The 10,015-nt window shown below is 55.8% G+C and overlaps 3 protein-coding genes across 3 annotated transcripts; 2 read left to right on the plus strand and 1 right to left on the minus strand.

Moving 5' to 3' along the window:
* Nucleotides 1–322: 322 nt before the first annotated feature.
* Nucleotides 323–4,713, plus strand: P884DRAFT_195371 (armadillo-type protein; the record flags this gene model as incomplete). The annotated part of the gene is made up of 11 exons (XM_069437904.1): nucleotides 323–1,189; nucleotides 1,246–1,434; nucleotides 1,494–1,959; nucleotides 2,016–2,137; nucleotides 2,195–2,260; nucleotides 2,315–2,539; nucleotides 2,593–2,696; nucleotides 2,752–3,010; nucleotides 3,061–3,203; nucleotides 3,261–3,862; nucleotides 3,926–4,713. 11 exons carry the CDS (start codon nucleotides 323–325, stop codon nucleotides 4,711–4,713), a joined length of 3,831 nt encoding a protein of 1,276 aa, XP_069299611.1.
* Nucleotides 4,714–5,587: 874 nt separating this feature from the next.
* Nucleotides 5,588–8,511, plus strand: P884DRAFT_105651 (uncharacterized protein). Its single transcript, XM_069437046.1, has 6 exons — nucleotides 5,588–6,058; nucleotides 6,129–6,992; nucleotides 7,099–7,239; nucleotides 7,308–8,010; nucleotides 8,076–8,152; nucleotides 8,214–8,511. Exons 1-6 carry the CDS (start codon nucleotides 5,999–6,001, stop codon nucleotides 8,442–8,444), a joined length of 2,076 nt encoding a protein of 691 aa, XP_069299612.1. The 5' UTR covers nucleotides 5,588–5,998; the 3' UTR covers nucleotides 8,445–8,511.
* A 415-nt stretch (nucleotides 8,512–8,926) lies between these two features.
* P884DRAFT_194616 (uncharacterized protein) lies at nucleotides 8,927–9,370 on the minus strand (the record flags this gene model as incomplete). Its single annotated transcript, XM_069437845.1, has 2 exons — nucleotides 8,927–9,248; nucleotides 9,324–9,370. The coding sequence occupies 2 exons, from the start codon at nucleotides 9,368–9,370 to the stop codon at nucleotides 8,927–8,929; spliced, it is 369 nt and encodes a 122-aa protein (XP_069299613.1).
* Nucleotides 9,371–10,015: the final 645 nt, after the last annotated feature.

Here is a 10,015-nt window from a genome sequence, read left to right on the forward strand (position 1 = left end):
CAAGAGGCGGCGTAACATCTCGCAAGCGCCTGAGCAGGACGGTTGCCCGCTCGAATAAAGTGCTGGCACAGGACGACCTCAGCGCTATCGATCCAAATATACGCAATCAGAGGCTGAATATACTCGCTGCCCAGCTCGTTGCGAATCCTATCGGCAACCCCGGTTCGTTTCATTGCGCTCGTGCATCGCCGATGACCAGCTGGCCTATGGTTTACGATTAAGTTGCTGGGCTTTGGTGGTCACCTGTTTCCTTGGACCAACCGCAGCGGCCTTTTGGCACTCCAGCAACCGGTGCATTCTGGGGTTCGTATCTTCGGCGACAATGGCAATGAACGGAGCCGCTGGGACTGCCGCCACCGGCGATGGCGGTGAGGCCGTCCTATCGAAGATCCACGACGCGCTCAAAGTAGTTCACAGCCCCTACTCTCCGAATCAAGCCCGACAGGAGGCCCAAGCCTTCCTCGAGAACGTTAAGAGCCTTCCCGAGTCACCTTCGCACGGCTTCAGTCTCGCGTTCAACAAACCGCATGAACCTATCGTCCGCCATTACGGCCTGTCGCTGCTCGAGCATGCAGTCAAGCAAAACTGGGAGGAATATAGCATGGAGCACCGAGAATACCTCCGCTCCTGGGTCCTGCAGCTGGCGGAAACCGTTTCCGCCGAAGATCCGCCCTATCTGAGGAACAAGATTGCCCAACTGTGGGTTGAAGTGGCCAAGCGTGCTTGGGTCGCCAGCTGGATGGACATGGACCATCTTTTAGTCCGTATCTGGCGGGGCTCCGAATCGCCAGTTCATAAACAGTTCGTTCTTCAAATCCTCGAGACACTCTCCGACGAAATCTTCAATGGTGACGACGCTGTGGTTGCCCTTCGTGAAGGAGTGCTGAGCAAGGCGTGCGTGGAGATTTTTACACCAGCAGCAATCCTGACCGAGGCTTTCCCCAATCGTCAAGCTGGTCCGGACGTACGGTGTGAGGACGATGGATGGCTCAGTAGGATCACACAACTCATTGGCGAGTGCTTGAGCGGTGGCGTCGAGCAGACCGAGGATGTCACTGCATGCGCTGTCAAGGCACTCAAAGTTCTCAACTCGGTGGTGCCATGGGCGATTCCCAAAGCATTGAATGCCGTTGGCTGCCGGCCCGTCATGTGCAGTTGTCTCGCAACTCCAAGCGTGCCCGTGCAAAAGGTTGGGTTCATCCCCGGCAAGGTCATTCAAGTACTGGTTGGACTAACTGATGTAAGGCTGCTCTCGAGACTCTGCATTCGCTCTATAGCCGCTCAAGTTTCACCGAGGAAGAGTTCGTCGACCTCGTAGTGCCAATGTACAGCGAGATCATGGTTGATCTCTATAGGCGACTTTATGAGTGGTCGGTCGTAGATCCACAGGATATTGACGATGACAAATACCAGTTTGCGAAAAAGTTCTCCGAGGTGAGTAGCTCCTGTGGCCTCCTTCTTCCCTCTAGGTGTTTTGTTGCTAATAAACGCAGTTGCTCTGCTCCCTGGGCAACTATCTGGACAGAAAGTTCGCGGCTATACCACCTCAGACTAACGTCCAAGGATTTCTCGAGCTACTCATGCTGGTGGTGCAAAGCCAGAGCCTTGTCGTTTCAATTCCAGTCCTTCTCACGTGGACGCGCTTGCTGTCTCATCGGTCCCTTGGTCCCGCAGCTGCCGAGATGCCCTTGATTGTCAACCTCTTGGAGGTGTGCTGCGCTCGCTTGATTCGATACGAGAGCTTTCCCGAAGACTCGGAAGACCCTGTTTACGTTTTACTTATCGAGGATACCGACACTATTCCCGAACGACATGCTTTTCTCGGCAACTACCGACGGTATTGCTGCTCCATTATTGAGAGCATCGTCCATCTCAAGATGTCAGATGCATTCTCGCATATACTGGGCAGGGCGGAGCGTGCTTTGAATACTCTGTATGATGGGCAGCCTCCCCTCAACCGTAAGTCAAAAAGTTTCAACAAGGGGCTCGGACATTGATAGCTAACCTGGAACTAGCTGCTAACTATTCTAAATCCTCGCTGCCCGTTTTGACGTTTGATGCCCATGCAACTGTGATTGAGGCTGCGCTCAAAGGCTATGACAAGTGGAGGGCGTCACGCAGCCGGACCAATGAGGAGGTGAGCATTGCCGGCTTTTCAAGTACTACCAGTGTTCTTACCAAAGCGTAGAAGCAGCAAGCAACCGCGATCGAGGAGTTTTTTGAGAAGTGGTGTGGTCAACTCCTTGAAATGAAATTTGAGGTGAGCCACCAACGCAGGCTCTCGCCGTAACCAGCACCACTAACTATGGCCCAGGACCCTCTAATCCGCAAGCGGATACTTCAGCTCCTGGTGACCTTCTCTACCAGAGCACTGGATTCTAATCCTGCGTTCATGCTAAGAGTCCTGGAGCATATCCTGATGACATGGCCGGCTCTGCAACCAGAACACAGGCTCTACAATGATGCGATCAGAGATCTCCAGACTGAAAGCATGGTTGAGCTTCAACGGTTGGCATCAAAAATGCCGGACCCGCTCCTTGTAAGACAACTCTCCTTCCCTCCGAGGCCTACATTACTGACTATATGAGCTAGGATGTGTATGATCAGCTAGAGGCGAAGGTCCAGGAGATGATCGCGTCGGGAACGCTGGACGAAAAGCGCCAGATCGCATACCAAAGTTTCTTGTTCATCATCGTGTAAGTCGGACATCGAACCCCGTCAGGCCTGACTTGACCTACTCACTGCCTTCAGTCACCGGGCTACGCATATTGACCCGGCCGTACGGCTCTCAAAGCTCACTGCATTTATCGACCCTGTTAAGGACCAGTGGAAAAATGAGTCCTTAAAAGCGGCCCTGGGTTCTTACAACGGTTTCTGCGAGCTGCTAGGTCTAGACAAAGTGCAAAAGTACCTAACTGAGCGCCGTGTGCACGAGAACGCCGACTGGGGCTCTACCGATCTTGACGCTGAAGGCCTCGCACTACAGGCTGAACTGGAACACCGACAGTCGGTAGGTGAAACTGCTCAGCTCTTCTTGCGCTATCATTAACACAACCTCAGGCGCTCCCGCTTCGGGTGACCAAGTCCTTCTTAACATACTCGGTGGAGCGAATAGAAAAGGACTCGGCTCCCTACCAGGCATCTTGCACTCTCTGGCAGGATGGATTCCAGCTCATCCTGCCGGAGCTTCTCAAACTTCTAAGGTTGGTGAATCATCCCGGTACTATATCGTGTCGTGCTCCGCTCTGACTCCGGCCCAGCTACGCCCACGCATCCCACAACCCAGCCAACTGGGTTTTGCTGCCAGCAGAAATGCAGCCAACAGTGGGTCGCCTCCTGTCCGACCGATTCTGGCAAGCCGGCATTTCGGAAGGGAGCAAGGATGATTTCTATGCTAGAGTGCTTGGGAAGAAGAACACTCTGGAAGGGCTCGCGTCAACTGTCCGTGGCACGATTCGGTTCGTGCGCGAGACGTGCTACGCCATCATTTACTGCATGACGCGGTTGAACACGCAGTTCTACGGCTTCCTTGAACTGCCAGGTCCCTTGGCGAACGCGTTATTCGCGGATTCTGTCTACCTGTCATCTCACCAGGTCATCAACCTTCTCACCCTGGTCAGGTTTCTAGTCGACAACTGTCCTGCGGAATTACGGGAGCACTTCGTCCCCCCCATCTTGGCAGCCTGCTTTGAACAGATGGATGCGAAGATCAGCTCTGAGTGGGAAAATCTCGGACAACGAGAAGCAGTACAAGCGGCAGGAGATGAATTGACCGAGGAGATGAAGGCTGAGAGCATACTGAGACAACTCACGTATTCCGCCGTACTAATGGTCGCTGACGTCCTCGATCCAGCCAGAGTCGGTAAGTGTTTTGCTCCACAGTTCTGTCTCCACGGCTGTGAAGGCTAGGCTAACTTTGAGACAGCAGCCCCGTCAGCTTCTGAAGAACAGCCCGTCGACGCGGCCTCGAGCGCGAAATACCCGCCGCTGCGAAAGTTTTGCTTGATGAACCCGTCTATCGCTGTTCCGCTGCTGGTCTTCTGCAGCCACGCGATCCGGATGCACGATGGTAGATCCTGCGGCGTGGTGCTGCGGGTCTTCCGTTCCATTATTCCCGAATTCAGCCCTTCGGAAGTCCCGAGGACAATGAAAGATTCAGGCCATACGGAGCCCCTCGAGGATTTTCCGATCCCGGAGGAGACGGCAAGAGACATTAGAGAGTTCATCTCCACGGAGGTGCTGAAGGCGGCCATTTCTTCTCTGCACGACCCCTATTTCGTGGACTCGCAACGGGAGTTGGGCGCGCTCATCGCCCAAATTTTGGCTTACTATGCTTCCCTGACGCCCACACCTCGGAATATCCTTGCTTCCTTGCCAAATATCAAACCAGAGGATGTTGACCGTACGATTCAACAAGTGTCCCAGCCCGGGATGCACTCTCGACAGCAACGCGCTCTCGTTCTCGAACTACTAGAGGACTTGAAGGGAGTCAGCATCTCTGAGATGGGTAAGCTGTCTAAGAGTTTCGGGGCAAGACCGGGATCAGCACGCGGCAATAAGAAGTCTGCCCGGAGCAAGATGGCTCAAGAATTCATGACGCCGCAAGCAGGTTCGGGAGGAGGTGGAAGGAGGACAGGTGAGGATGGCTCAGCGGCACGTAACAAGACTCCAGACTTGGAAGGTATGGCGGGGATGTTCAACGAGGCCGGATAGATAGGCCTTGAAGGAGAAAGCACCTACATCACACAAGCGGGCATCACGTTGGGCTTCTCGTCGACGTTGCACGAAGATGGCCCGCACAGAGTTGCAAACGCATGCAATTGGCGGCCAACTCTGTCAAGGGCGCAAGCACAGCGGGGAGGGAGCGAAAAAGAGAGGGAGGAGGGGGAGGGGAGGAAGAGAGAGACAGAGAGAGAGAGCAGATGAGGGAAGGAAGGCATATCAGCGGAGTCTCGGATTGGCCGTTTCTGATACCTTTTGATGATACGTCCCAGGGAAACACAACCAGTGTGGCATGATTGCTTGTTTTGGTGCTTCTGTGTTTGAGATGGTTCGGGTCTTAAGGAACTTGAAACCATGGGGCTGATGCATTGCACGGAGCGAGTATTGATGCTCCGAACCCATCATCGGGGATGCTGTTTTTTTTTTTTTTTTTTTTTTTTTTTTTTTTTTTTTTTTTTTTTTTTTTTTTTGGTACTGTTCGTTTTCTTTCTCGGTCCTTCAAGGGAGGCATCCTTGCCTGGCCCCTCACTCCCCAAACGCCAGGCACCCACTCGGGCTAGCGCTGCAAGGGGGATGGGACATGTATCCGCGCCAAGCTAATCTGGGGTGCAAGTGCCAGGTCTTGGCCCTGACTGCTGTAACGTCTGATCTGCTTTGGTGGACGGCGTGTGCGGATTACTGCAATCCCTACAGTACCTGTATGAAGGTATGAAGGTTTGAAGTTTTGGAAGTCGGCTTGGACCAGTCATGTCGTGATTTTCGTGACTAAAAACACCTTGCGGTCGGCTCACTTGGACTGAGGAGACGGGTAACTAACCAGAACGCTTCCATCGCAACCGGCTCAAGTTCCTCAGCGACTCCCGTTCCTTCCAGGCCGCCCGTCGGGCTGCCACACCCTCAGCTGCCCCCCCTCTCTCTGGGGCCGCTCGACCTCGGCTTCTGCCAATTCCTGTTTCGAGAAATCCGGAAACGCCACCAGGCCGTGCACAGCGCCAATCCTGGGATACATGCCATGGGGGCTAGATGCTCGCCAGGACAAGGGATCGTCGGACCATTCCCAGCAAGAGTAATCCGTACATGCACAGTACCATAACCCTTCAGGACCTTCACCACTGTACTGTGACATATCCGCGATCCCCTGCTTGGCGAATAGTATGGTTCAAGTCTAGAAATACGCAAGGAGCAGTCTGGTTTTTGGAACATCGTTTTTTGGTCATTATCATTATCATTTTCTTCCTTTATTCGGCCGCGCTGAGAAAGCGCTGCAGAGCTAGCCATGGTATACTGCGGGAAGCCCTCAAAGGGCTGCCAGATGTGCCGGACCCGGCGTATCAAGGTACGGCCACGGAGCAGTACACCAAACACAAAGAAACAGACGAGGAGAAACTCATGAAAACCCCCCGCAGTGCGACGAAACCAAGCCGACATGCAATCAATGCGCCAAAGCACGGCGCGAATGCCCTGGATACAAAGACGAGTTTGATCTCGTCCTCCGCAACGAAGACTTCGCCGCCAAGCGTCGAGCGCTCAAGCTCGGCACTTCGAGACGCAGTGGCAGCGCCAGGAATGCCGGCAAGAAGGCCAAAGTATCCGTTGATCCAATCCCTTCCTCATCCTCATCCCCCTCTTCTTCGTGCCCGTTGTCAGCCCTCAAGGACTCAACCTCCCTCTCATCTGCCACCACCAATAATACCTTGACAGCTGGGGGTTTCCCATCCCTTTCCGTCAAGCCCTACCGTCGCGAAGAAGAACAACAACAGCGGCGGTGGCAGCAGCAGCAGCAATACTATTACTACCAACAAACACCCTCCTCCCTATCCCCAACCCCAATCCACCTGGCCCCCGAATCGCTCGCCCCGTGTCACTTCGTCGCCAACTTCGTGCTCCTCCCCCGCCAAGACGGTACCCGCGGCTTTCTCGAGTATATCCTCCCGCTCCTGGAGCAGACAAGCGCAAACCGCGACGGCATGGCGCACCTGCGCCACGCTTTCGACGCGTGCGCTCTGGCGTCTTTGGGGAACCGGCTTCCGACCTCTTCCACCATCTCTCCCTCCAATGGACCGAAGACGGGATGGCCGCCACCACTGCCCGGGAGACCGGGGCCGGGAGGGGCCGTCGTCGACGGAAGACAACAGAGAACGACGGTGCTGGCCAAGGCGTTCGCGGAGTACAGTAAGGCTCTGAGGGCTACACAAGCTGCGCTGGTGGATCCGGTGCGGTGGAGGAACGATGACGTCCTGGCGGCGGTTTTGTTGTTGGGGATGTTCGAGGTGAGCCCGTCCTTTCCTTCTTCTCCCCGCCTCAGAACCGGCCGCCCGAGGGAAACGAAGCGGAGAAGAAGTACTGACGCCGGCGGGGTCTCCGCGGGAATCTCAGAGCATCACTGCCACCCAGCTGGACAGCCTGGCCTGGGGTTCCCATGTCGAGGGCGCGATCCAGCTTGTCAAGGCGCGCGGGCGGTCGCAGCTAAAGACCAAGATCGGGCTCCAGTTGTTCATTGCCGTGAGGACGCAGCTCGTAGGTCAACAAACGCCCCAGATTCTGCGCTCCGGACCGGGGATGCGTACTCTGACCGACCTCTCCAGGTGATACACTCGCTCAGTACAGGCAACGCCCCGGCCATGGGGGCCGAGTGGTGGCTAGAGGATGCCGTTATTGACCCGACCGCCGCCGAATGCCAGCGCCTCAGCCTCAAGGTTGGCGAACTGCGCGCTGAGGTAATTCGCCTGGTGTCTAGTGTCACCCGTACGCAGGAGAATATCGGCCGCGTGCAGGACCTGATGCGTCGCGCCCAGGATCTGGACCAGCAGGCCGCAGCGTGGATGAAGTCCGTCCCAGAGGCGTGGCAACCCAGGACACTCTGCTGGCAACTCCAGAGCCTCGCTGTACCCGGCGGCAGCGATTACTCCAAGGCCGAGGTGTTTCCGGGCCGCGTAGATGCGTACAGGGACTTCTGGGTGGCGAGCGTGTGGAACCAGGTGCGGACTACAAGGCTGATCCTCATGTCCATCATAGTCCGCTGCGCCGCGTGGGTGTGCTCGCCTCTCGACTACCGGACGACGCCAGAGTACGCCACCTCGGTGCGGGTGTGCGTAGACACGATCTCAGACATTCTCGCGTCGGTGCCATATCATCTAGGGTGGCACACCAAGAGGCGAGATCTCATGCCAGAGGAGGACCCCGCCTGTTTCGGATGCGGTGACGAGCAGGGCATAAAGGGGTTGGCTGGGTACTTTCTGAGCTGGCCTTTAGCCTGTGTGCTGACGCAGGACTATACCACCGATGCTCGTACGTCACTAGCACAACCCCCTTTTCTTCCCGGTGGCCGAAAACGGTGACTGACCGTTTACCAGAACGAGCGTACATCAAGGGCAGGCTCAAGCACATTGGGGACGAGCTGGGGATCAAGTACGCGCATATCCTATCCTCGGTAAGCGAACCCTTGGACGCAGTCTGACCTTCCTTGGGTGTCTCGTTAACTAGAAGATCAGCTCAAACTCCGGGTCCCTTCGCTACTCATCCGGTCCAATGGTCTTCTTGCCCAGCCGTATCCTATGGCCCATAATTTTGGCAAGTTGATTTCGTCGGCCGGGAAGCCCTATTCGGCCCCCAAGGGATGTACTCAGAACCAACAGCTCCATCAGGAAGGAAGGAAGCCGGCGCAGCCAATACAGGTCCAGGGAGGCTCTGCAGGCGCATCGGGAGCAGGGCGGTACCGGTGATTCACAAGCAGAGCCATTTCATAAGACGCGCGGGCCGCGTAGTACACGGCTGGAGAAAAGAAGGAAGGGGGGGTGGGGGTGGGGGGAGGGCTCTTCTCTCCGTGACTTTACTTCTTGATGCGCACCAGATTGGGGGTTCGGCGTGGGAGGGACCCTGATTTGTTTCTGTATGCGAATACGTCCTTGGGCTTCACCCATGACTCGGCTACCCCAAACAGCGTGGGATTGGAACGGAAGGTGGAGAGGGCAGTGGATTCGAGACATCAGCGGCACATCGTGAGCCTTCCCATCCCCATTTTCTACCCGAGCTCCATCCTGACATGCTTGATAAACGACGGGCCCATCTGCAGCAGAAGAGCTAGCGGATCGCAACCACCCGACAGGCCGGCCAGTCGGCGGAGGCGTTTGGCGCCGCTCCAGCGTGCCTACTCAGCGATGGTGTTGCATCTCCCCGTTTTTCGGTTTTGCCAGGACGTTCCTGCTCACCAAGTTAGCCACGCCGAAGCCCGGGGATGAATACCCGGAACAAACCTCTTCCGCTTCGTAGCCTCCTCATGCTCGTTAGGGTTCGAGCCAGAGCCCAACTCCCAGGCCTTAACGACCCAGCTCTGCGTCCTGTCCAGGTACGACTCGGCCTCGATGCCCTGGACATTGACGCGCATGCCGTCCTTCGTGATCGTCACGTTCTCACCCATCTGCTTGCGGGCCTGCGCCTGGATCTTGCCAAGCGACAGGTATATCAGGTAGCAGACCCATGCCACCGCGCCCAGGATAACGAGCGTGATAATCAGTGGCAGGACCTGCCTGTATTTTTGGGTATCAGCTCCGTGCCGGCATTTGCAGGGGGGGCGATAGAAATGAGAGGGAGGATAGACTGACCTTATCGTCGACGGTGGAGACTGCTCCTTTTGTTTTCCCCAAGCCATGATGGTGGCGCTCTGATTATGGCGATGCGCTTACGATTCTTTGCTTCCGGAGCAGGCGGGGGTTGGCAAGTCAAAACGCGCGGCCGGCGAAGCCGGGAAAATTGGAGAGATGAATCGTATATATGAGAGAGTACGGAGTATGACGTGCAGAGGTACTGTACAGGTACCACCACCACGGACAGCTAAATGCTGTGTGCTGCACTTATCAAGCAATCAAGCCTGCACGGGGAACGCTGCTGGCGCGCGTAGGCGGCCGCTTTGGAATGAGCTCAAGGTCCTGGTTCGGTTGGTTGAGGTTGGGGGCGCGTGATTGCGTCGTGTCTTCTCTGATAGATATCGCCGCTGTGTTGGCCAGAGGCAAACTACAAGAAGATTTCGCTGCACAAAACAGGAGTTGGACGTTAGAGCTAGCTGTTCAAGGCCTTTGAGCTGCCGACTTTCCGGATGCAAGTGACACAGCCAACCGCCAGGGCATTGGGTGTTTGCCGCGCGGCTTACGGATTCCACTACCTTGACTTGCGTGTAAGTGGCGTGCCGAAAGAGCTAGTTACTTGACGTACTGTACGAAATATCTACGGGATACTAGTTACTACAGTAAGTACCTACCCAAGGCAGTGCTGTAATAACGTCAGTTCGGTATTTCAT

Source organism: Thermothelomyces heterothallicus (genome assembly GCF_042370625.1).
Source record: "Thermothelomyces heterothallicus CBS 202.75 unplaced genomic scaffold P884_scaffold_5, whole genome shotgun sequence".
Classification (NCBI taxonomy): domain Eukaryota; kingdom Fungi; phylum Ascomycota; class Sordariomycetes; order Sordariales; family Chaetomiaceae; genus Thermothelomyces; species Thermothelomyces heterothallicus.

Coding starts and splice junctions, on each gene's coding strand:
- P884DRAFT_105651 (XM_069437046.1), top strand. CDS start 5,999: ATGGTATACTGCGGGAAGCCCTCAAAGGGCTGCCAGATGTGCCGGACC. Junction 6,059..6,128: donor GCCGGACCCGGCGTATCAAG/GTACGGCCACGG, acceptor AACCCCCCGCAG/TGCGACGAAACCAAGCCGAC. Junction 7,240..7,307: donor TTGCCGTGAGGACGCAGCTC/GTAGGTCAACAA, acceptor CGACCTCTCCAG/GTGATACACTCGCTCAGTAC.